We start from the raw sequence: 26,276 nt of genomic DNA on the forward strand, positions 1-26,276 counted from the left end.
AAAATGAAGCTGAACACAGTGCCCCACTGACTGTAAACCTGCCACTGAGCCAATGCAAATTGAAAAGTAGAGGAGAAAGCGAGATGACCTCCCGGCAAGCCTTGCTTGCTGTTGGATCCTTTACTGCACATGGTGTGTTTTTATATCTGTGTGTGCACTATTTGTACAGGCTTCTGTTTTCTTCTTGTTCCAAATAAACCATTAGGAATGGTACGGCACGGTGGCACAGTGGTTAGTACTGCTGTCTCATAGCAGGCTCGATTCCAGCCTGGGGTGACTATATGGAGTTTGCATGTTCTCCCCGGTGTCTGCATGGCTTTCCTCCTACAGTCCAAAAGACGTGCTGGTTAGGTGCAATGACCGTGGGATAGGGTGGGGTGGTGGGCCTGGGTATAATACTCTATCGGAGAATCGGTGGACACTCGATGGGCCGAATAGCTTTCTTCTGCACTGTAGAGCTTCTATGATTCTGTGAAAGTGGAGAAGTTGGAGGAAGTAGATAGATGCAGATGAAAACTTGTCAAATTGGGGAAAAGAAATGAGTTGAAAGAAGATAAAGCGGTGGACAAAGCTGAGAAGGAAGGGAGATAGAATTTAAAAAGAGATTGATTCATGAGAGATAGCCAGGGACACAGGGCGACGAACCCACTGAAATCTCCCTTCCTCCCGATTATGGAAGCCTGTTTGTCCAAAGACAGCCGCTATTGGGAACACGCTGTCCCTTTAAGGACCCATCTGCAGTGTAAGAGCCACAGGAACCAGTCGGGAGCAGGGTCAGGATCACGCTGGTGAGGTTGGGTTTCTGTTCCAGAATCACCCTGGGAGCTGCCTTTACCTGTGAATAAACATGTCAGTTTTTTAACCTTTAACTGGTGAAGAAGAATTATTACCCTTGCCACGTGGGGAATTTTAAGCATGTAATGAGAACCGTCCAGGCTTGCTGCATCAATGCTGTCTCTTTGTCTTTTTGCTGTTTTTTTTTTAAAATATGGCTTTGCTCATTACAGAACCACTTTAACTCCCACATTACTGTTCCTGGTGCGATCTGTCACTTTCACAGCGCAACACAGAGAACGTTTGATTGAGGAATTCATTTGGTCCTGTCATTTGACTCTTTTTAATATTAAATATGTGATTATCTCAGCATCTGAAACATCTGACTCTCCAGGAGATGCCATCTGGAGTGTGTTTAAAAAAGGATCACCTTCCTTATTTCCATTATGTATCTTGTTCCGAATTCAAAAACCTAAATTCTGTTCGAGTTGTAACGAGAGGCTGGATAAACCGGGACTTTTTTCCTTGGAGCATAGGAGGCTTAGGGGTGATCTTACAGAGGTCAGTAAAATAATGATCAGCTAGATAGTCAACATCTTTTCCCAAAGGTAGGGGAGTCTAAAACTGGAGGGTGGAGGTTTAAGGTGAGAGGGGAGAGATACAAAAGGGTCCAGAGGGGCAGTTTCTTCAGAGGGGAGAGTGTCTGGAACAAGGTGCCAGAAGTAGTAGTAGAGGCAGGTACAATTTTGTCTTTTAAAAAGCATTTAGACAGTTGCATGGGTAAGATGGGTATAGAGAGTTATGGGCCAAATGTGGGCAATTGGGACTAGCTTAGTAGTTTAAAAAAAAGGGTGGCATAGGGAAGTTGGGCTGAAAGGCCTATTTCCATGCTATAAACCTCTATGACTCTAAGTTCAGGACATCCAGGTTGGGAAAAATCACGTGAGATTTGGGGAATCGGGAACCATGGGTGAGGTGATGCCAAGTCTGTTTGTTCGGTTTGGCCGGAGGTGGGAAGATGAACGATGGTACCATGAGAAAATGGAGAAGGGCTCTGCACAATAACTTACCAGAATTGCACCTGCCTCTGGGCAATGGTTGGGAGGAAACAAGGCTGGCAAAATCTTTGGGAATAGTGTTGTGGGTGCGCCCAATGTCACCCCTCCCACTGGCACCCTGGCATTTCGGTCCATCGAAGGGAGCTCTGCCATGCCAACAAAATTGCAACCAGGTCGGGGTGTGACAAGTGTAAAAGATGTGTTTGGTGGTGCTAGGCTTGAAGTACAGGTTTACTGAGAGACACAGTTGACACTGTGACCTGCTCAAGGTCAGTGATGTCAAAGGTAAGGACAGATCTACTCAGCTCAAGAGCTCCAACTTTTAATGGTCGTAACTAAAAAGAATGCATGTGGTAAGAAGTAGTTCTGTGACAGTACGTTACACAATGGCCCAAATCATTTCCCCTCACTTTTACTTGTCATAGAATATATAATGCAGAAGAGGCCCTTCAGCCCATCAAGTCTGCACCAACATGTGAGAACCACATGACCTGCCCACCTAATCCCACTTGCCAGCACTTGGCCCGTAGCCTTGAATGTTCTGATAGTGCCAAATGCTCATCCAGGTACTTTCAAAGGATGTGAGGCAACCCACCTCCACCACCCTCCCAAGCAGCACATTCCAGATTGTCACCATCCTCATATCCCCCCAAACCATCTGTCCCTCACCTTGAAACCATGTCCTCTCGTGATGATATTCAACTAAGGGGAGCAGCTGTTCCTTATCCACTCTGTCCATGCCCCTCATAATCGATCAGATCACCCGTCAGTCTTCTCTGCTCCAACAAAAACAACTCAAACCTATCCAACCTCTCTTCATATCTTCAATGTTCCATCCCCCGCAGCATCCTGGTGAATCTCCTCTGCACCCCCTTCCTATAATGTGCACACAGTGAGGCTGTGGTCTCACCAAAGCTCAATATAACTCCCAACATGACTTCCCCTCGACTGATAAAGACAAGCATCCCATATGCCTTTTTCATCACCCTAGGCATTTTTATAGGATGTTCACAGTAACTTCATTGCAATGCTCCTGTAAGCCTACTTGTGACTAATAAATAAACTTTATTAACTTGTACATGATGATTATTTTCTACAATTTAAGAAGTAGACATTGGCTCATTCCCAGTCATCTTGTGTATTGGAAACAGGCTGGCTTCACAGGAGAATAGAGGGAACAGTCTGCACTGTCCCTTGAACTGGCTCTGTGTTTCATTCAGGTCAATTTTCTTTATTCATTTGTGGGACATTGCATTTATTACCCATCCAGCCGAACATTTATTATCCATCCATAAGTGCCCAAGGGCACTTAAGAGCCAACCTCATTGTTGTAGGTCTGGAGTCACAAGTAGGCCAGGCCAGGTAAGGACGGCAGATTTCCTTCCCTAAAGGGCATTAGTGATTTTTTTCACTCAGAGGGTGGTGGGTGAGTGGAATCGGCTGCCGTCGGTGGTGGTGGTGGCAAATTTGATAGGGTCTTATAAGAGACATCTGGATGAGTACATGGGATTTAATAGGATTGAGGGTTATAGGTAGACCTAGTAGGGAGGGATACGATCAGCACAACTTGTGGGCCGAAGGGCCTGTTTGAGCTGTAGTTTTACTATGTTCTATGAACCAGATGGGTTTTTCCGACAATCGACAATGGTTTCACGGTCACCAGTAGATTCTTAATTCCAGATTTTTTTTATATTGAATTCAAATTCCACCATTTGCTGTGGTGGGATTTGAACCGGGGTCCCCAGAACATTAGCTGAGTTTCTGGATTAATAGTCTAGCGATAATGCCACTAGGCTATCGCTGCCTCCTGCTGGCTGGATGGATAGATTGGTCTTCCTTATCTATACTAACCTTGTACTCCTGTATTGCTGGTATACGTGCTCTGAAATGCAGAATTCAGTTGGGCTGTAAGAGATTTGTTTTCTTTTCCTGCGTACAAGTGGACCTGGAAGTCTAAAACTGTCCCCGCACTGGAGTCTGTGGTGACCTCCTGAAGGGGTTCCAGAGGTGGTGGCTGATGGTAAATGTGGGTGGACAAACAAAGTTAGAGTTGTTTCCTTTAAAGCAGAGAAATCTAAGAAAAGATTTGAAGATTAAAGTCAGTAAAGAGAAACTGTGGATAAGAGTTGATAGCCAGATTGAAGCTAATTGGCAAAAGAACCAGAAGTGACATGAAGAAAATCTTTTTTTACACAACGAGTAGTTTGGATTTGAACTACAGAGCCTGATGAGGAGGTGGATGCAAATTCCACAGTAAAGGGGATTGCATAAATACATCGAGATAAAATTGCTGGGATACAGGGAAAAACCAGGGAAGCGGAACTGGATTGTTCTACAAATGATCTGGCACTGGCTAGATTGGCTGGATGGTTCTGCTCGGGTCACTCAGCTCCTGATTTCATCACAGACTTGGTCTAAACATGGACAAAAGAACTGAACTTGAGCATTGAGACGTATAAGATGATGAATGGGATGGATAGGATAGAGGTGGAGAGACTCTTCCCGCTCAGAAAGGACAGTAGGACTAGGGGGCACAGCCTCAAGATAAAGGGGGGGCAGTTTAGAGCGGAGTTGAGGAAGAACTTCTTCACTCAAAGGGTGGTGAATCTCTGGAATTCTCTGCCCGTTGAAGTGGTGGAGGCTGCCTCGCTAAATATTTTTAAGAAGCGGGTTGATGGGTTTTTGATAAGAGAGGGGATTAAGGGTTATGGGGAGAGGGCGGGAAAGTGGAACTGAGCCACGACAGATCAGCCATGATCTTATTGAATGGCGGGGCAGGCTCGAAGGGCTAGATGGCCTACTCCTGCTCCTATTTCTTATGTTCTTATGAGTGACTGCCCTTGACATCAGAGCAGCATTTGACTGAGTGTGGCATCAAGGAGCCCTAGCTAAACTGGAGACAGTGGGAATCGGTGGGGGGGTGAGGAGGAACTGTCCACTGGTTGGCAGCGTTCCTGGCACAAAGGAAGATGGTTGTGGTTGTTAGAGGCCCATCATCTCAGGCCCAGAACCTGCTGCAAGTGTTCCTCAGGGTGGTGTCCGAGGTCCAACCATCTTCAACTGCCTCATCAATGACCTTCCCTCCACCATAAGGTCAGAAATGGGGATGTTCGCTGAAGACTGCACAATGTTCAGCACCATTTGTCACTGCTCAGATACTGAAGCAGCCCCTGTCCCAATGAAGCAAGACCTGGACAACATTGAGGCCTGGGCTGATAAATAGCTAGTGATATTCACACCATGCACGTATCAGGCAATCTCATTAATAGAGAGTTCCCCTTGACATTGAATGCGAGTGCTACTTTGAATCCCCCACTATCAACATCCTCAGGGTTACCATTGACCAAAAACTTAGCTGGACCAGCCATATAAATATTGTGGCTACAAGAGCGGGTCAGAGGCTGGGAATTCTGCAGCAAGTAACTCACCACCTGATCCACCCAAAACCTGTCCACCATCTAAGGCACAAGGCAGGCGTGTGATGAGTGTAGCTCCTGCACTCAAGAAATGGGAACACCATCCAAAGCACAGAAGTCCATTTCATTGGCACCGCCTCCACTGCCATAAATATTCCCTCCCTCCACCACTGAAGGACAGTGCTACGTGATTCACTGCAGCAACTCATCAAGGTCAATTCAACAGCACTTTCCAAACCTGCGACCTCAACCACTTGAAAGGGTGAGGGGTTGGGCCAACACCTACAAGCGTCCGTACAAGCCACACATATCCTGACATTTTTTAAAATCATTTTTGGCACATGGGCATCGCCAGCTGCCCAGCATTTATTGCCCATCCCTAGTTGCCCGAGGGCAGTTGAGAGTCAACCACATTGCTGGAGTCACCGGTCTGGATGTAAATTTCCTTCCCTAAAGGACATTAGTGAACCAGATGGGTTTTTCCAACAATCAACAGTGGTCATCAGATTCTTAATTCCAAGTATTTTTTATTGAATTCAAATTCCACCATCTGCCGTGGCAGGATTCGAACCCAGGACCCCAGCTGAGTTTTTGGATTAGCAGTCTAGCGATAATACCAACAAGCCATCACCTCTCTCGGAGCTATATTACTGTTCCTTCACTGTCGCTGGGTCAAAATCCTTGAACTCCCTAATGGGAGTGTTAATGTAGCGAATCAAATGGCCAGCAGTGGTTCAAGAGGGCATTTTGCCCCCTCAAGGGGAATAAATGTTGGCTGAGCCAGCAACACCTACATTCTGCAAAAGAATGAAAATAAAATTGACTTCTATTTGAAGCCATATTAGGAAGCCAGCAGCATAAAGCAAAAAAGTTTATTTTTGAGTCACTTACATTACATTAACACTGCAATGAAGTTACTGTGAAAATCCCCTAGTTGCCAAAGTGTGGTGCCTGTTCGGGTACGCTGAGAGAGAATTTAGCATGGCCAATGCACCTAACTAGCACGTCTTTCGGACTGTGGGAGGAGATCAGAGCACCCGGAGGAAACCCACGCAGACATGGGGAGGACATGCAAACTCTGCACAGATAGTGGCCCAAGCTGAGAATCGAAGCCAGGTGCCAAATGCTGTGAGGCAGCAGTGCCAGCCACTGTGCCACCGTGCTGCCGCCTCTCTTAATGGCCCCATACTCTTAATGGCTACTACCAGATGATGTGCCCACAAACAAATGTAACGAATTGTTGTGATGTGTGTGTTGAGTTTTCTATACCAGCTTTGTCCATAATGGTCAATCAGAGAGATATGTTACAAATAGACATTGAAATAACATTGGCTGTGTAAGCCACTAATTGCCTCCACTTTCAAAGCATTGAGATTATACTTGTCAAGTACTAGAGGCAATAAGTAATGGAACAGCATGTAAGTTATTACACACAAGAAACCAGATCAATATCCTGTGTGTCCAGAGTTAATTATGGGTCAATCAGAAGAGTCCTTTTAATATTAAATGAAATTATCTTTCCAGATGAAACTTTTTGTGAGAACAGTAGCTCAGAAAATAACACAGCATGATGATCTTAGTTTCCCAGAAGCGCAGAGCATGACTCAATCGCTTCTTTGATATTGCGAATAACAAACAATACTTGGCTTCGCTTCTAAATGTTTTCTTAATCATTCTGGAGTGAGAGAAGCATGGGGGAGCTTGGCAAAGTTTCAAATGCGATATCATTAAGTTAATTGCAGTGTGCTTTTTCACAATCCACAGATCTTAATGATGCCCAGACAAGCTGGCAGAATGGCAAAGCCTGTTCCATTGGCATGCACCGCAGAGTTCCTGCCTCCATTCAGGCTGAGGGACTGAGGGGTGGGAGGCCAGAGATCGGGGCCTGGTCAACAGGGAGGTCGGCCTGCCCGGGGGGGCTCGGGATTGCCGGTGGGCAGCTTGGGAGGGGGATCGGGTGATTGGGGCGGCGAGGGGGGTTCGAGGCTCACCCGGGTATGTTAGGGGAGCCAGTGATCGGGGTGGGGGGGGATCGGGGTGGGGGGTGCAAGAGACTGGCCTAGGCATGTGTGTGTGGGGGGCAGCGATTGGGCCATGGGGGATCGGTGAGGGGTTGCAGGAGGGGATCGAGGCTGGCCTGGACATGTTTGGAGGAGCCTGCGATCGGGCTGTGAGGGGACTAGAGGGGCAGTGATGAGGGGTTGCGGGGCTGGCACTAAGGGGCCACTGTGCAATCGCTGATCTCGGTGCTGACAGATCAGTTTATGTGCAGTGGCCCACTCAGAGCTATGCTGCCGGGCTCTCCGGTGGGAATAGGGCCCGCCCTCTGACTTTGTAATTGTTTCATGGTTGAGCTCTCTGCAGAGTGTGGGAGATTCATTTTGAAACTTCCACTGAAAAAAAACCAGCATAATTTACTCTAATTTTTACGTGAATTTGGAATTTTTTTGGGAGGAACACCCTCCACCCCCACCCCCCAAGTGTTTCTCACGTGTCGGTGCAGACATGATGGGCCGAAGGGCCTCTTCTGCACTGTGTGCTTCTATGATTCTCATCTCCTTGGTTTACTGTGAGCAATGCCACAAGAGGCCCCAGGCAATTATAATCAAAAGCATCGTCTAATGCAGGTCTGTGTACGTTATATTCTTACATGTGGGTCACTGTCTGTGTGGAGTTTGCACGTTCCCCTCTGTCTGCATGGGTTTCCCCTGAGTGCTCCCATTTCCTCCTATAGTCCAAAGATAAAAGGTTAGGTGGATTGGCCATAGAAGCAGGGAGGTTGTTTCCACTGGCGGGTGAAACTAGAACTAGGGGGCATGGCCTCAAAGTAAGGGGGAGCAGATTTAGGACTGAGTTGAGGAGGAACTTCTTCACCCAAAGGGTTGTGAATCTGTGGAATTCCCTGCCCAGTGAATCAGTTGAGGCTGTCTCATTGAATGTTTTTAAGGTGAGGATAGATACATTTTTGAACAGTAAAGGAATTAAGGGTTATGGTGAGCGGGTGGGTAAGTGGAGCTGAGTCCGCAAAAAGATCAGCCATGATCTTATTGAATGGCGGAGCAGGCTCGAGGGACCAGATGGCCTACTCCTGCTCCTAGTTCCTTATGTTCTTATGCTAAATTGCTCCTTAATGTCCACAGATGTGGAGGTTAGGTGGATTAGTCATGGTAAATGCGCGAGATTACAGGGATAGGGTGGAGAAAAGGACTGAATGGGTTGCACACTCTGAGAGTCAGTACAGACATGATGGGCCAAATGGCCTCTTTCCACACTGTAGGGGTTATATGGCTCTACGTGCAAATAATATGTTTGCAATCGTACAAGGAAAGTGTGTTCACTTTGTCACACAAAAAATCGCTATCAGTTTTTTTAAAATACAAAGAATGCAGGCTTATCCTCTGGAATAGGGCAAACTGAGACTTTGGTTTTCTGTTCTCTCTCACCCTGTGAGGGGCAACAACTGGAACAGCAATCAAACTATTGTTGTTTTATCAGCAGGCAAGGCTCGCAGAACGGAATTATCATCAGGCTCGCAGAACGGAATTATCCATTGCCCTCGGGCGAGATTTTACAAGCCTCACCGAAGCGAGGTAGTAAAATCCTAGCCTTAGCACTTGCCAAATAGTAGTTAAATTTGGCAGCATCTGTAAGGAGAGAAAAGAGCTGATGTTTTGACCCTTTGTCGATGACCCTTTGTCAAAGCATCTGGAGGAAACCCACGCAGACAAAGGGTCATCTGGACTCGAAACGTCAGCTCTTTTCTCTCCTTATAGATGCTGCCAGACCTGCTGAGATTTTCCAGCATTTTCTCTTCTGGTTCCAGATTCCAGCATCCGCAGTAATTTGCTTTTATCCAATGGTTAGATTTTATAGGTTGCCGCTACACCTTAGGAGCAGAACTGGGCTTTACATATTACATTGTACCTTATCCGTACACATACAACTGCCTTACAGAAAACAGCATTATGGAAATGGTTAAAAGTACTCTTCACTTCCTTGGAGAAGTGACCTCTTTAACTGGTTGCGAATTGGCAAGTTCCAAAGCACTGAAATATCTGATTTCTCTTTGTTCCAGCTGTGGTGGAGGCCTGTCTACTCTACATGCTGAAGCGCCGAGCTGCTGGATTCCTCCGTAGTGACAAAGTAGCCGCACTTTTCACCAAGGTTGGCAAAGCCTATCAAGTAGCGGGAGATCTGTGTAAGAAAGTTCAGGAGCTGCAGCAACAGGTGGATAACAAGTAAGTGGGATATTTAAGGTTATCCGTGAATGGGGAGTCAGTTTGAGTGACTGCAGCCGAGAGCGTTCTGCCAAAGTCTGACTTAGCTTCGCTCAGTGTTGGAAATTTGAACATTTATTGCACTTTCTCTGCTGGCTGTTTTGAAATGTTCTTTCAGATACTTTATGAATGAAGTATATTTTTGTGAGGAGAAAGAAAAAGCTTCACTACCTGAAATATCCATACCTGTGTGTGTTGGGATGGGGGGATAGGAGAAGGATATGTTACAGGGACTTACAGTTGAGATGGGAATAAAGACCATTAGAGTCATAGAGCACGGAAATAGGCCCTTCGGCCCAACCAGTCCCTGCCGACCATGGTGCCCTCCCAGCTAGTCCCAGTTGCCCACATTGGGCCCATATCCCTCCAATCCTTTCCCATCCATGTACTTATCCTAATGCTTTTTAATTGTTGCTATCGTACCTGCCTCAACCACTTTCTCTGGCAGCTCATTCCCTGTCCGCACGCCCTCTGTATGAAGAAGTTAGCCCCCTCAGGTCCCTTTGAAATCTTTCCCCTCTCACCTTAAACTTACACCCTCTAGTTTTGAATTCCCCTTCCCTGGGATAAAGACGATGTGCGTTCATCCTATCCAAGCCTCTCATAATTTTATACACCTCAATAAGCTCATCCCTCATTCTCCTATGTTCCAAGGAATAAAATCCTAGCCCGGCCAATCTCTCCCTATGACTCAGGCCACTCGTCCTGGCAACTTCCTCGTAAATCTTCATTGCACTCTTCCTAGTTTATCAATGTCTTAGCTATCCTAGTGAGCCGTCAGTGCTGCAAAGAACAATGTCACTTGGAATGGACATCAACCAGGGGGCACTTTGACTTTAGCCTTGCTTCTGTCCATCCAATTGCAGTATTCCTGCACAATGTGCACACAAATCTCCCCTCTCTTTCATTTGTTACCTAATTATGACTTAATTTTCTTGACTTAATCTTTTGGCTATTTAGATGCTAATTCTGCAACTCTCAAGTCAGTTAAAATTGGATTGCCACACTACAGAGACGGATTCCTCACAACTTTTAACAAGCATTTAGCTGAACACTTGAAACGCTGTAGCGTGCGTGGCTAGGGACCAAGTGTTTAAAAATAGGATTGAGTAGGTCAGTACTTGATGGCTGACACAGACAAGATGGGCTGTAGGGCCTCCTTCTGTGCTTTGATTTCATTTGATTTATTATTGTCACATGTATTAATATACAATGAAAAGTATTGTTTCTTGCATGCTATACAAAGCATACCGTTCATTGAGAAGGAAACAAAAGAGTGCAGAATGTAATGTTACAGCCATAGCTGGGATGTAGAGAAAGATAGATTGTGGCATTTGAATGTATTTTGCTGAGCTTTGTGTAATATCAGCAAGTTCTTGCATGGTATCATACAGTTAGACAGAGTTTAGAATTTCTCCCCTTACCAAAGCATCCTTTAATAGTGCTTCTGGCTGGGTTTTAGCATTGTTTAATTCCATTTCATTCTCTTTGTGAGTAAATAGTCACAATCATAAGATTTTTTCTGCAAAAAAAACTACGAAAGGTCGTGAATGTAGCCCAATCCATCACGCAAGCCAGCCTCCCATCCATTGACTCTATCTACCCACCCGTTGCCTCGGCAAAGCAGCCAGCATAACTAAGGACCCCACGCACCCCAGACATTCTCTCTCCCACCTTCTTCTGTCAGGAAAAAGATACAAAAGTCTGAGATTGCGTCCCAAACGACTCAAGAACATCTTCTTCGCTGCTGTCATCAGATTTTTGATTGGACCTACCTTGAATTAAGTTGATCTTTCTCTACACCCTAGCTATGACTGTAACACTACATTCTGCACTGTCTCACTTTCTTCTCTATGAATGGTATGCTTTGGCTATCTAGTGCACAAGAAACAATACTTTTCACTGTATACTAATACATGTGACAATAATAAATCAAATCAAAGTTCAGAAAGAGGCTATTCTGCCCATCTTGTCTACGTCGACCATCAAGCACCAATCTACTCAAATCCTATTATTAAACACTTGGTCCCTAGCCTTTTATGCTATGGCATTGCAAGTGTTCATCTAAATGCTTCTTAAACATTGGGAGGATTCTCTAGTGTTGCAACCGGAACAGCACACAGAGCTGTAGCAGGGGCCTGATATGAACACTTTATACAGTCCCACCCTAACCTTCCTGTGCTTACATTCTAGGACAGTGATTGTAGTCTGTCTGTCACATGGGGAACATCACAGCCAGACTTGTACCTGTTCCCATCCAAAGTCTACATATACACTGCCTGGCAGGAGGTATAGGCTAGCGATCAGGAACAGAAGTGGGCCACTCAGCTCTTTGAGACTGTTCCACCATTCAATGCGATCTGTATATTAACCCTATTCATCTGCCTTGGTTCCATTTCCTTTGAGACCCTTGTCTCACAAAAACTCTACTAATCTTGCAGTTCAAATTGAGCTATCATTCGCTGTGTTTTATGGGGGTGAGTTCCATACTTCTACCACCCTTTACGTGAAGACATATTTCCTAACTTCCCTCCTCAGTGACCTGGTTCTGATTTTCGGATTATGTTCTCTGGTCTTAGACTCCCCCGCAACAGAACAAGTTTCTCCTATCAATTATTTCAAAATCCCAAGACCTCAATTAAATCATCCCTTTCCTTTCCACGTCCCAAAGATTACGAGCTTAACTTTTGTAATCTCTCCTCCTCATCCAACTCTTGCAGCCCTGGTAACTGGTGAATCGCTGCTGAACAAGGTATTATGGTTCGGATCAGAAACTTCAAAGTGTTTTATGGAGCCTGCCTGAATCATAAGTTTTGCATCTTGAATTTAGCCAGGATAAGTACGAGATATTTCACTCCAGGTATAATTCAAGTGACCTACTGGGGAGCTTTTATCAAACAAATTTTATTTAAGAATATAGTTAACATGTATAGTAAGAAAACAAGCAATAACTTCTATCAATTACAAACAAAAAACAAAACATCCCCAATAATGTATAACACTTAGCGAATATATATATAAGCTGTCCCAATCAAACCAACCTCCATAAATAGCCCTTTAAACAGGTTCAGCACAGCATAGATTAAGGCTCTCATGATACTGGGATCTTTTTAGCTTGCTGTCTCTCCTAAAACTGAAACCTCAAACCTGCAGCTCCAAACTGAAACTAAAAATGAAATCCCTATTACCTGACTTGCCCACATTTTTTTTCTCCTCCCAACAGTGACATCACCTAAGGTTGTGAGCATGATTTTTAAAAGAACTCTTAAAGCTACACTAACATCGCAAAGGTTTCTGGGGTGCGATGTCCTGAATGACTCCCACATTGTGGTCTAACCAGAGCTTTGTGTGGGTATAGCAACATTTTCTCTTCTTTAGCGTCAAATGCTCCAGGTTTTCATTCCATTAGCCTTTCTGATTTTCTTTTTGTATCTTAGGCTCTTCTTTTCATCATCCCGTGCCCCCAGGGCCATATTCAGCTGAGAATGCCCAGCGTAACATAGACCGGGAGTTGGACCTCGGCTGGGTCTGGTACTCACTTCCATTGCAAGGGTTTGAATCTGCTAATCCTGCCTGAATAGAACTATTCTGGCGAACAGTAACAAACAGAAAGTTTTAAAGTGCGGTCTGTCAAACAGTGAGCAAGTGCATTGGGTAAAATCATTTCCCATAACAGGATGCGATTTTAACTGAGCCACAGGAGGTCTGATGGCACAGTGGTAGCGTCCCTACCTCTGGACCAGTAACTCGAGGTTCAAGTCCAACACCAGGACCTGTTGTTCATGGAAGGAGCTTGCAATGGAATGGTAATCAGCTGGAAATCCTACCATCCACCTCCCCTATTATTCACCAAAGTGAAAGTGTGTGTGTGTGTGTGAGTGATTTCTAGTGTGTGTGTGGTGTTTGGTATTTGTGTGTGTGTGTGTGTGAGAGGTGTGTGTGTCTGTGTGGGTGTCTGGGTGGGTGTCTGGTATGTGGTGTGTGTGTGTGAGAAGATACACTAAAAAACGGATCTACATATTCAAAAGGCATGGTAGCAATTGGTTCTTAATGAAGATACTGTTTGATTCCTTTTAAGTTTGGAACTCTGATGTATCCGTATGTATTAGCAGGAAAACCCAGTCAAATGGACAAGAATCTCTGAAGAGGCAAGGATCAGTATCCAAGAGTCCACCTCTTACACCTCAAGCTATCAAACACATATGGGTGCGCACAGCCTTGTTCGAGAAGGTCCTGGATAAAATCATACAGTACATTGTCGATAACTCCAGGTAGGATTCCAATGGCAGCGCAAGCAGACAACGTATTATTTTAGCAGCTTCAGACAGCCACCATTGTCACCATCATAGCGCAATCGCATAAAAGGGGAGGCAATGATCTAGAACAAAATCAAAAAGAGCCACAATACAGAGACTGTGGAGAACTCAGTGAAAGGGTCCAGTAAGGATAAGAGAAATAAAACATAGGGACAGCTGGTCTGAGGTGTGTTTGCTTTAACACAAGGAGTGTGACAGATAAGGTGGATGAACTTAAAGCTTGGATTACTGCATGGAATTATGATATTGTGGCAATTATGGAGACACCCTGCATTCTAGGATTTAGATGCATCAAGTGAGATAGAGAGGGTGACAAAAGAGGTGAGGGTGTTGCTTTCCTGATTAGGGAGAGTGTCACAGCTATACAGAGGGAGGACACCTTGGTGGGATCATGCAGTGAGGCCAAATGGTAGAACAGAGGGACAGGAGCATTGCAATCACATTGTTGAGGTTGTATTACAGACCTCCCAACAGCCAGCGTGAAGTAGAGGAACTGATAAGTCAGCAGATTATAGCAAAACGTAAAAACAACAGGGTTGTTGTGATGGGCGATTTTAACTTCCCTAATATAGACTGGGATTCCTTTAGTGCCAGGGGCTTTAACAGGACAGAGTTTGTTCAGTGTGTCCAAGAGTGCTTCTTGAGGCAATATATAGATAGTCCAACTTGGCCAGGGGTTATCTTTGACCTGGTTCTGGGAAACCAGTGATTGATGTCTCAGTGGGGACCATTTTGGGAACAGTGATCACAATTCTATAAGTTTCAAGATACTTATAGAAAAGGACAGAAGTAGTCCCAGAGTGAAAGTACTGAACTGGGGGAAGACTAATTACAACAGGATTAGGCAAGAACTAGGGAATGTAGTCCGGAGGTGGCTGTTTGAGAATAAATCCATATCTGATATGTGGGAGTCTTTTAAAAGTCAGTTGTTAACAATTCAGGGCAAGTATGTCCCTGTAAAAATGAAGGATAAAGATGGCAAGATTCAGGAACTCTGGATGATGAGAGAGATTGTGAGCTTAGTGAAAAAGAAGAAAGAGGCATACATAAACTTCAGGAAATTGAAGATGGATAAGGCTCTTAACGAATAGAAGGAAAGAGCTTTAACAGGGACTTAGGGCAAAAAGGAGCCATGAAATGTCCTTGGCAGGCAGGATTAAGGAAAACTCCAAGGCTTTTTATGGAAGGGGGCAGGTAAGGAAAGGGTGGATCCACTAAAGGACAGTGGAGGGAATTTGTGTGTGGAGCCAGATGAGGTGGGTGAGGTCCTTAACGAGTACTTTGCTTAAAGGAGTAGGATGTGGTGGATGGTGAGAGTAGAAAGGAGGATGTTGACATTCTAGGACATATTGAGGGAGGAGGTATTGGAGGTTTTGAAAAATATTAAGGTGGACAAGTCCCCAGGACCAGACAGGGTCTATCCCAGAATACTGAGAGAGGCGAGGGAAGAAATTGCTGAGGCCTTGGCCAAAATCTTTGTATCCATTTTAGCCACAGGTGAGGTACAAGAGGATTAGAGAGTAGCTAACTTTGTTCCTCTGTCTAAGAAGGACAGAAAAGACAATCCAGGAAATTACAGGCCTGTGAGCCTTACATTAGTGGTGGGGAAATTATTGGAGAACATTCTTAGGGACAGCTGGAAGAGAATAGGCTTATTAGCGATAGGCAGTATGGTTTTATGAAGAGGAGGTTGTGTCTCACAAACTTGTTTGAGTCCTTTGAGGAAGTGACAAGAAAAATTGACCAGAGCAGGGCAGTGGATGTTGTTTACATGGACTTTAGTAAAGTTTTCAATAAGGTTCCTCATGGCAGGCTGATACAGAAGGTGAAGTCATTTGGGATCTGAGGTGAGCTGGTAAGATGGATACAAAATTGGTTTGGGCATAGAAAGCAGAGAGTAGCCGTGGAAGGGTACTTTTCTAACTGGAGGTCTGTGACAAGCGGTGTTCCTCAAGAATTAGTGCTGGGGCCTCTGTTGTTTGTAATATATATATAAATAATTTGGAGGAAAATGTAGGTGGTCTGATTAGTAAATTTGCAGATGATACAAAAAAATTAGGGGAATAGCAGATAATGAGGAGGATTGTCAGAGGGTACAGCAGGGTATAAATCGACTGGAGACCAGGGCCAAAAGATAGGAGATGGAAGAGGGGAAAAATTTAAAGGAGGTGTAAGGGACACTTTATTGACACAGAGGGTGGTAAATGCCTGGAACACGCTGCCAGAGGAGGTGGTAGAAGCAGATTCTATAACAATATTCAAGAGGCATCTGGATAGATACATGAATAGGTGGGAAATAGAGGGATATGGACCACGTAGAGGCAAGAACGTATAAGATTAGAGAGGCATCAGTGTTGGCCCAGACTTGATGGGCTGAAGGCCCTGTTCTGGGCTCTATGGTTCTTCATCCTTTGTCCTTACATCCCACAGGCTGGAGTCATAGACCCATCAAAGCTCCAAATATCCAGGGAAGCTCTTCAAAAGTTTCCACACAAATTAGTTTTGGATGGCTGCCAAACAATTGAATGTTTTTGCAGATTCTAAAGCCAAAAGAGTACGAAGGCCAAAGTTAATTAAAACAAATTGAAAATCAAATTATTCTTCTGAATTAATATTTTAGAAAAAAATTCAATTTTAAGGAAACCAGGACTTGCCAAAGGTTAATCAGATTGGGATGAATCAAGAGTTATTTAAATATTAGAAATGTGAATGTTATGTATTTTGGTTTATAAGTGGGTAAAGTGCTTTTTGTGTTAGTAGTTACACTTTAGGCTTCTTCATGTGTATTAGATGGAAGTGTATTCTGTTCTTGAAGTTGATATTAATTTTCCCCAATCAATTCCCCCCTCCCCTTATTGGGGTCCACTTAACCATTGACCACTTGGGGTTGAGCGATGGCGCTGGGTGGGTTTTGTGAGTGGCATGAGGTATATCCATTTTGATATTCCCTACCTCCCTGTAGGAGAACATTGTGTGTTCCAGTTGGTGCCTCCCCACAATAGCACAGGAAGCTAATATGTAGATAATCCTGGGCAGGAACCCAGTTCCTTCCCATCTGCCACCTTCACCCTCAAGATCTCTTCACAAGAGCATAAGCACAATTTGGGAAAAGATCACTCATCCCATCAAGCTTGTTTCTTCCCCAGACCATCACAGCTCACACTCCCCACCTCCTCCATCACTCACCCTATGCCCTGGCCCCTACCATACCCATTCAACCTCGTTCAATTCCGACCTCGGGTCACTGTCTGTGTGGAGTTTGCACATTCTCCCCGTGACTGTGTGGGTTTCCTCCGGGTGCTACGGTTTCCTCCCACAGTCCAAAGATGTGCAGGTTGGGTTGATTGGCCATGGTAAATTGTCAGGGGGAATAGCAGAGTAAATATGTGGGATGAAGAGAATAAGGCCTGGGTGGGATTGTGGTCAGTGCAGACTTGATGGGCTGAATGGTCTCCTTCTGCGCTGTAGGGATTCTATGATTCTCCATTAATTCATGCCAATCTGTTATCCACACACAACTTGCCCTGGACTGTTCATTCCTGCAGAATATGTAATCATTTCTAACTCATTCCCAACCAGATATTTATCTCTCCCACTTTTATAAAAAAGCCTGAGGAAAAGGAACCAGAAATAGAAGCCCTTAATACCATGGAAATCTATTTATAGAATAGAATAGAATAGAATCCCTACAGTGCAAGAGGAGGCCATTTGGCCCATCGAGCCTGCACAAACAACAATCCCACCCAGGCCTCATCCCCGTAAACCCCACATATTTATCCTACTAATCCCCCTGATACTAAGGGGCAATTTAACATGGCCAATCCATCTAATCCACACATATTTGTACTGTGGGAGGAAACCAGAGCACCTGGAGGAAACCCATGCAGACACGGGGGAGACGTGCAAACTCCACACAGACAGTGGCCCAAGCCAGGAATCGAACCCGGGTCCCTGGCACTGTGAGGCAACAGTGCTAATCACTGTGCCACCGTGCTTCCCAAGACAGGACACAATTCACAAATATCTAGCACAAGGTTTTATTTGTACTTGAAGGCTGAGAATAATCAAGTCCTGTTCTAATTGCCCACTAGCCTCCCAGTATTTTCACTTTATTTACTTCTCTTGTGTCCCTCTTGGTCCTATCCTTCCCTGCGACAAGGAGCCCCAATTCTTTAGGCTGAAGCAGATGAGCTGCTCCAGCCAATTGCTAGTTACTGTTACCAGCCATATGGAGATGGGTCAAACAGTCTGGTTGTATTGACCTAATATTTGCCTGGTCTACACTCAGCTGGATCTCAGCTACGCCATGTAGAGGAGTCCTACAAGACTGGAAATCAGTGCCTGGTGAAGAAGCTCATTAAATGCTCCCAGTCTGCAAGGGAGCCAGGAACTATCCACAAGGATACAGAGATGCCTTCATTGTCCATCCATACAAGCGGAAAGGACCATTTTGGGTCTAAGTGATCCTTCAGATGTTCAGCTGAAGGGAAGTTTGATATCATAGAAACATAGAAGATAGGAGCAGGAGAGAGCCATTCAGCCCTTTGAGCCCGTTCCACCATTCATTACGATCATGGCTGATCATCCAATTCAATAGCCTAATCCTGCTTTCTCCCCATAACCTTTGATCCCATTCACCCCAAGTGCTATATCCAGCTGCCTCTTGAATACATTCAATGTCTTGTCATCAATTACTTCCTGTGGTAATGAATTCCACAGGCTCACCATTCTTTGGGTGAAGAAATGTCTCCTCACCTCCGTCCTAAATGGTCTACCCAAAATCCTCAAACTCTAACCCCTGGTTCTGGACTCCCCCCACCATCAGGAACATCCTCCCTGCATCTACCCTGTCTAATCCTGTTGGAATTTTATAAGTCTCTATGAGATTCCCCCTCATTCATCTGAGCTCCAATTAAAACAATCCTAACCTAATCAATCTCTCCTCATATATCCTGGAATCAGCCTGGTAAACCTTCGCTGCTCTCCCTTGAGAGCAAGAACATCCCCCATCAGAAAAGGAGACCAAAACTACGCACAATATTCTAGGTGTGGCCTCACCAAGGCCCTGTATAATTGCAGTAACACATCCCTGTTCCTGTACTCGAAACCTCTCGCAATGAAGGCCAACATACCATTTGCCTTCTTTACTGCCTGCTGTACCTGCACACTTACCTTCAGTGACTGGTGCACAAGGACACCCAGATCCTTCTGCACACTCCCCTCTCCCAATTTACAGCCATTCGGGTAGTAATCTGCCGCCTTGTTTTTGCTTCCGAAGTGAATAACCTCACATCATGGTGACACAGTGGTTAGCACTGCTGCCTCGCAGCACCGGAGACCCGGGTTCGATTCCTGTCTTAGGTCAATGCCCGTGTAGAGTTTGCATGTTCTCCCTGTGTCTGCGAGGCTTTCCTCCGGGTACTCCGGTTTCCTCCCACAGTCCGAAAATGTGCAGGTGAGGTGGATTGGTCATGCTAAATTGTCCCTTGATATCAGGGGATTAGCAAGGTTAGTGCATGGGGTTGTGGGGTGGTGCCTGGGTGGGATTGGTACAGGCTCAATGGGCTGAATGGTAAGGATTCTGATTCTAAGTTTGGATGCTTACTTCATGTGCTGCGCTGGGATTTGGGCCGATCCAGCAACTAGGCCTTTCTGACTCGAATGCGGTGCTGTCTGTACTCCTGAAATGTAAATAATGTTATATCATTTTACCCTTTCCAGTAAATACTACGAGAAACAAGCTCTGATGTCAGATCCAGTCTGCGGACCGATCCTAGCCTCGCTGCTGGGTAAGGATTCTGAATTAATATTCTCCTAAACACTTGATAATAATGTAAGGATGGGACAGAGTTTTACTTTTGAAGATTAGAAATTAGTAGAAAAATCCTTACCAGCTACTTCCCCAATCCCCCGGTGAGTAGGTGTGTCACTCTGTGCCGTGCAGGGTGGAAGCTTAGCTGATCTGACTGGGCTAGAGAGGGGGATTACTGGCTGGGGTGGTGCAAGTGCCTTTGGGCAGAGGATGGGGGAGGCAGACAAGTCAAGAAATTAGCCAGGGTTCACATCCTTGACTTGGTAACTTCTGCTACCTATGCATGGAGTTGACAACAGAAAGCTTCATAGCTCAAGGCAAAGAACAGTCATGGTACCTGTGATATATGTGTGAATCTCAAGGAGTTGGTTTGCGGGTACAGCAGGTAATTAAGAAGGCAAATGGAATTTTGTCCTTCATTGCCAGAGGGATGGAGTTTAAAAACAGCAAGGTGCAGCTATATAAGGTGCTGGTGAGGCCACACCTGGAGTACTGTGTACAGTTCTCATCTCCTTACTTGAGAAAGGGTATACTGGCACTGGAGGGAGTGCAGAGGAGATTCACTAGGTTGATTACAGAGTTAAGAGGGTCGGCTTTTGAGGAGAGACTGAGTAGACTGTGGCTACACTCATTGGAATTCAGAACAATGAGGGGAGATCTTATAGAAATACATAAGATCATGAAGGGAGTAGATAAGATAGAAGCAGGGAAGCTGTTTACACCGGCAGATGAAATTAGAACTAGGGGACATGGCCTCAAAATAAGGGGGAGCAGATTTAGGACTGAGTTGAGGAGGGACTTCTTCACGCAAAGGGTTGTGAATCTGTGGAATTTCCTGCCCAGTTGAGGCTACCTCACTGAATGTTTTTAAGGCAAGGATATATAAATGTTTGAACGGTAAAGGAATTAAGGGTTATGCTGAGGAGGCGGGTAAGTGGAGCTGAGTCCACAAAAAGATCAGCCATGATCTTACTGAATGGCAGAGCAGGCTCGAGAGGCCAGATGGCCTACTCCAGCTCCTAGCTCTTATGTTCCTATATATATATTGTATGTTGGGGTTTGGGGTATGGACTGCCCCTTTAAGAGTGCAGGTCAAGTGGCCCCTGGGCAATTAACTCCTCCCCCTGTGGGACCCTGCTGGGCAATGTTAGACCTGACTGTGAATCAGTGTCCATCTTCAAGGAAGAGCTGCCAGTGTTCAAGTTACCAAGCCTACCTCATGATTCTTTATGCACCCTTAGTGTATCGGGGTATATGTAACAGTACGATAGGTGTCGTAGAAATAGTGTAAGACAAGAGACAGTTGCGGCATCTTTGTGACTGCATGACCTGCTGAGATCAGTTAACTCTGTAACAGCCCACCTGCCCCACTCAGTATTTATGGAATAATCTCACTAAGTCATTAAAAAAACACCATCATGTGTTCCCTGCTTGTGTGTTCCCAAGGGAACAGAATAAAGAGGTAGCGTTCTTCATTTCCATACCCAACGTACAGCTTTTCTTTATCTTAGTGTCACAAGTAGGCTTACATTAACTTCTTGCTGTGCCCACCCCAGTCCAATACTGGCATCTCCACATCATACATTAACACTGCAGTGAAGTTACTGTGAAAATCCCCTAGTTGCCACACTCTGGTGTGTGTTCGGGTACACTGAGGGAGAATTTTAGTGATTTGATTTGATTTATTATTGTACACCTGTATTAGTATACAGTGAAAACTATTGTTTCTGGAGCGCTATACAGACAAAGCATACCGTTCATAGAAAAGGAAAGCAGAGAGTTCAGAATGTAGTGTTACAGTCATAGTTAGGGTGTAGAGAAAGATCAACTTCATGCAAGCTAGGTGCATTCAAAAGTCTGACAGCAGCAGGGAAGAAGCTGTTCTTGAGTCGGTTGATACGTGGCCTTTTCCCGAAAGTAGAAGGTACAAGAGAGAATGTCCGGGGTGCATGGGGTCCTTAATTAGGCTGGCTGCTTTGCCAAGGCAGCGGGAAGTGTAGACAGAGTCAATGGATAGGAGGCTAGTTTGAGTGATGGACTGGGCTTCATTCACGAACCTTTGTAATGCACCTAATCGGCACACCTTTCGGAATGTGCGAGGAAACCGGAGCACCTGGAGGAAACCCAGGTAGACACGGGGAGAATGTGCAGGCTGCATACAGACAGTGACCCAAGCCGTGAATTGAACCTGGGTTCCTTGTCCTGTTAGGCAGCTGTGCCACCATTGTGGAGTTACTCACCAATAGTGAGCAGCAGTGGTTTTGTGTGTGAAAAAGTTGCAGCTTATGAACTCTGTATCCTGAGCATCATTTTTACAAGTGTACAGGAGACATCCTGAGTTCTGTGTGTACCTAGTGAGTGAACAATACCTTGCCTTGGAATGTGATACACAATGAGTGACCATTGATTGTGCTCCCAAATTAGTAAAGCATTATTATCTTAATCTGTTTGTGTTATTTTGTTTCACACTTGGAGATCTCTATTTTTCTTAAAGTTATTTTGCCCACATATTTTTTCTCAACCAAAGATAATGACCAATCCTAAGCCTCTCATCCAATGCCAATCTCATGCCAAGATGACCAAAACTTTGTTGAACTTCAATCTGATTTTTGCATCCTTAGTTAGATGGCTGTAGTGTGTGTTCACCTCTGTGCATAAAGCCAGGGTGGGGTGTTGGGCAAGTGGTTGTTGGCACTGTTGCCTCACAGCGTCAGGAATCTGGGTTCAGTTCCCGGTTTGGGTCAGTGTCTGTGCCGAGTCTGCGTCTGTTTCCTCCAGGTGCTCCAGTTTCCTCCCACAGTCCGAAAGTTGTGCTGGTTAGGGTGCATTAGCCAGGCGAAATTCTCCCCCAGTGGACCCATACAGGTGCTGGAGTGTGTGCTAGGGGATTTTCATAGCAGCTTCATTGCACTGTAAGCCTGCTTGTGACACTAATGAAAAAAAGAATATAGTTCCCTTTTTAAAAACTGGGCAACATGGTGACGAATGTTGCAATGTCCCAGGTGTGAACCGAAACCCTAACTTGTGAGTGCCAGTGAGACCCAGTCACAACCTGGAGCAGGTCTGGGACAGGGATGAACACATTTCAAGTGGTACATGAAAGCAGATGAGTCAAACACCAGGATTTATAGTGGGATAATTAATTTATGCCTGTATGCTGATTTATTTGTGTTAATCTTGTTTGAACCTCAGTGGAAATGAAATTTGATTTTATGTTCCCTGTTGCAGTTGGTCCCTGTGCGTTAGAGTACACAAAGCTAAAGACTGCTGACCATTACTGGACTGACCCCTCGGCAGATGAACTGGTGCAAAGGCACCGTATCCACGGAGCACATGGACACCAGGATTCCCCATCCAAACGGCCTGCACTCGGAGTAAGAGTCAACACATTTAGAAATCTGTGTAACACGTGCCTACATTAGTGGAAACATGGCAGTCAGATGGGATTGGGAGGGCAAATCCAGGGGTGAAAGGGCAATGGGACATAGGATGAGTTAGGACAGGGGCAGCAGAATCTTGGATGCCCCGGTTTATGGAGGGTGGATTGTGTGAGACCAGCCTGGAGTGCGTTTGAATCATCAGGTCTGGAGGTGACAAAGGCATACATTATCCCGGAACTTTCCAGAGATAGACAAGACACTTTATAAGATTAGGAAGGTGTAATAACTCCACAGAGGTAAAGGTCCCGTCACCAATGTTTCTTTATTTTCAAGGGAATACTATACAACAAAGCTGTCACTCTCGGGTTGCTTCCTGCTTCAACAGGCAAAGAGACCGACTCACCTGCTTTAAATAGGGAACCATGAGGCTCTCTGATTTGACCATCAATTAGGACTCATGAAGGACATATTTTTGTGTTAGGACTCATCAGGGAGATCATACTCAAGCATTAGCCTGACTGGAGTCATTACAGAGGGCGGCACGGTAGCACAGTGGTTAGCACTGCTGTTTCACAGGGTTCGATTCCTGGCTTGGTTTACTGTCTGTGTGGAGTTTGTACATTCTCCCCCTGTCTGCATGGGTTTCCTCCAGGTGCACCGGTTTCCTCCCACAGTCCAAAATGTGCGGGTTAGGTTAATTGGCCATGCTAAATTGCCCCTTAGTGTCCCGGGATGCATAGGTTTGCGGGATTAGCGGGTAAAATATATGGGGATAGGGCCTTGATGGGATTGTGCTCGGTGTAGACTCGATGGGCCAAGTGGTCTCTTTCTGCACTGTTGGGTTTCTATGATTTCTATGAAATCCAGAACCATACCTAGACAGCAGGACGGGAGGGTATGGTTCTTTTCTTCAATCGTGGAAAGGCAAGACCTTCATTGCCCATCCTTAATTCTCCTTGAGAAGGTGGTACTGAGCCACCTTCATGGAGACAGCTTAATGATTTGCCACTTCAGTGAGGGGTTAGGGTCACATTTAGGTCAGACAGGGAAATGACAGATTATCTTCCCGATATGGGTGATCCAGAAGGATTTTTACAGCAATCCAATAGTTTTGTATTCACCATTACTGTTATTAGCTTTTTTTATCCCAGATTTATTTAATTCATTAAATTAAACTTGCAATAGCTTCCTCTTCTTGCTCCTGCAATGCGGCATGGTGGCATAGCGGTTAGCACTGCAGCCCTACGGTGCCAGAGTCCTGGGTTCGATTCCTGGCTTGGGTCACTGTGTGGAGGCTACATGTTCTCCCTGTGTCTGCATGGATTTCCTCAGTTTCCTCCCATAATCCGAAAGATGTGCTGGTTAGGTGCATTGACCATTGCTGTATTCTTCCTCAGTGTACCCAAACAGGTGCCGGAGTGTGGCGACTAGGGGATTTTCACAGTAACTTCATTGCAGTGTTAATGTAAGCCTACTTGTGACACGAAGAAATAAACTTTAAAATCTTTAACCTTTGTCTAACTTTATCTGGTGTGATTGCTTAACATTTCAGCATTGTTAGCTGAATAGATGCAAAATGGATGTTGCTGTAAAGATCCAGTTCCCAATGATTTAGTGCAAAACTGAACCACGTAAATGAGACATTCCCACGTTCAGGCTGGAATTCTCCCATCCCGCCCGCCTCTGGAATTTTAGCGGGCGGGTTGCGGACAGTGTGAAACCCCATTGATGGTCAGGCTGGAATTTCTGGCTTTTAGATCAGCGCGGCTGGAGAATTCTGCCAACAATCTCTGGTTTCAGTTGTTTGCCGATCACTGCCCGTGTAACACAATAGTCTGTATTAAAGATGAGAAAGCTGCGTGGTTGCCACTGTAATTGGACATGTTTAGATACCAGATAAAGGATCGGGCTCCACTGAGGTTACCCTCCATTGGGGTTACCCTCACCTCCCATTTAACCTTTGCTGATCCTCCACATAAACCTTCACAAATGTCCAAAGTCCCATGTTGCTGAACAGCCAACAGTTGGGTTGATGAATGACCAGAATCAACAGTAACATTGTGCCCTGCTGCTCCTGAATTTGGCCTCTTTTGTTTTTTACAGATAAGAAAGCGCCACTCGAGTGGAAGCATGTCAGAAGATAAATTTGCAGCTTCGGCAAGGGAATATGTGGAGTCATTACATCAAAATTCCAGGACGCATCTGCTGTACGGAAAAAACAATGTACTTGTCCAGCCAGTAAGTAGTGCAGAGTGAGAAACATCAACACTCTCGGGTAAGGCTGATAAAAATCAGTACCAACATAGCAAACGGCTGTGTGGCGCTGTACACTAGAGGAGGCAGTGACGCAGTGGTATTATCGCTTGATAATTAATACTCTGGGGACCCAGGTTCGAATCCCGTCACTGCAGATAGTGGACTTTGAATTCAATAAACATATCTGGAATTAAGGATCTACAGATGACCATGAAACCATTGTCAGTTATTGGAAAAAACCCATCTGGTTCACGAATACCCATTCAGGAAGGAAATCTGCCGTCCTTACCCGGTCTGGCCTACGTGTGACTCCAGAGCCACAGCAATGGTTGACTCTCAGCTGCCCTCTGAAATGGCCTAGCGAGCCACTCAGTTCAAGGGCAACTAGGGATGGGCAATAAATGTTGGCCTAGCCAGCGATGCCCATGTCCCACGAATGAATAAACAAAGATGTATTATTGCGTTGTTGGGTGGCAGGAGTTCCAGTTGCCCCCAAATATCTCTGGCTACATTCTAACTTTATTGCGACATTTTTACTGTTAAGGGAACTCTCCCTGACATTAGCTTCTAGACCCTCGGGTCACGTGAGTAGGTATCATTCCCTTGTATGATGTTGCAGACTAGTATAGCTAACCCTTTCTGGGACTTAGTTTTACAAAATCCATTATACTACGTTCCACCCCCACCCGCCCCTCCCCAGTATCTGACCAGACTTCAATCAGCCATTTTGAACATTTCCGTGTTTTAAAGTCTCGTAGGAAATGTAGCCGCCTTTTGCTCTCTCGGTTACTTGTTGTTTTCCCTCTCCCTTTGTATTTTGTTTAAATTCTCACCTCCTTTTAGAGTTCTCTAAGAGTCGTAGTGCCTTTACCAGGCCGCTGTACCTCCTTCTCCTCTCGCTTGTAGGGAGTAACTCCCTCTCACTCTGACATTGGCCCTCTGGACCCTGTTGAACGGAATTTGAACTAATCGGTGTTTCAGAACCCC

General features: G+C 45.2%; 1 protein-coding gene across 1 annotated transcript in view; it reads left to right on the top strand.

The window, feature by feature from the left end:
- The window catches only part of sgsm2 (small G protein signaling modulator 2), a 239,368-nt gene that overhangs the window by 153,519 nt on the left and 59,573 nt on the right, over positions 1-26,276 (top strand). The window contains exons 3-7 of the mRNA XM_080210376.1: positions 9,324-9,486; positions 13,635-13,796; positions 19,563-19,630; positions 22,882-23,027; positions 25,137-25,271. Of these exons, the coding sequence (XP_080066502.1) occupies positions 9,324-9,486; positions 13,635-13,796; positions 19,563-19,630; positions 22,882-23,027; positions 25,137-25,271 (674 nt within the window). The remainder of the gene's footprint in view (positions 1-9,323; positions 9,487-13,634; positions 13,797-19,562; positions 19,631-22,881; positions 23,028-25,136; positions 25,272-26,276) is intronic.

The sequence above is a fragment of the Carcharhinus amblyrhynchos genome, chromosome 23 (assembly GCF_965287045.1).
Source record: "Carcharhinus amblyrhynchos chromosome 23, sCarAmb.v2.hapA, whole genome shotgun sequence".
Lineage (NCBI taxonomy): Eukaryota > Metazoa > Chordata > Chondrichthyes > Carcharhiniformes > Carcharhinidae > Carcharhinus > Carcharhinus amblyrhynchos.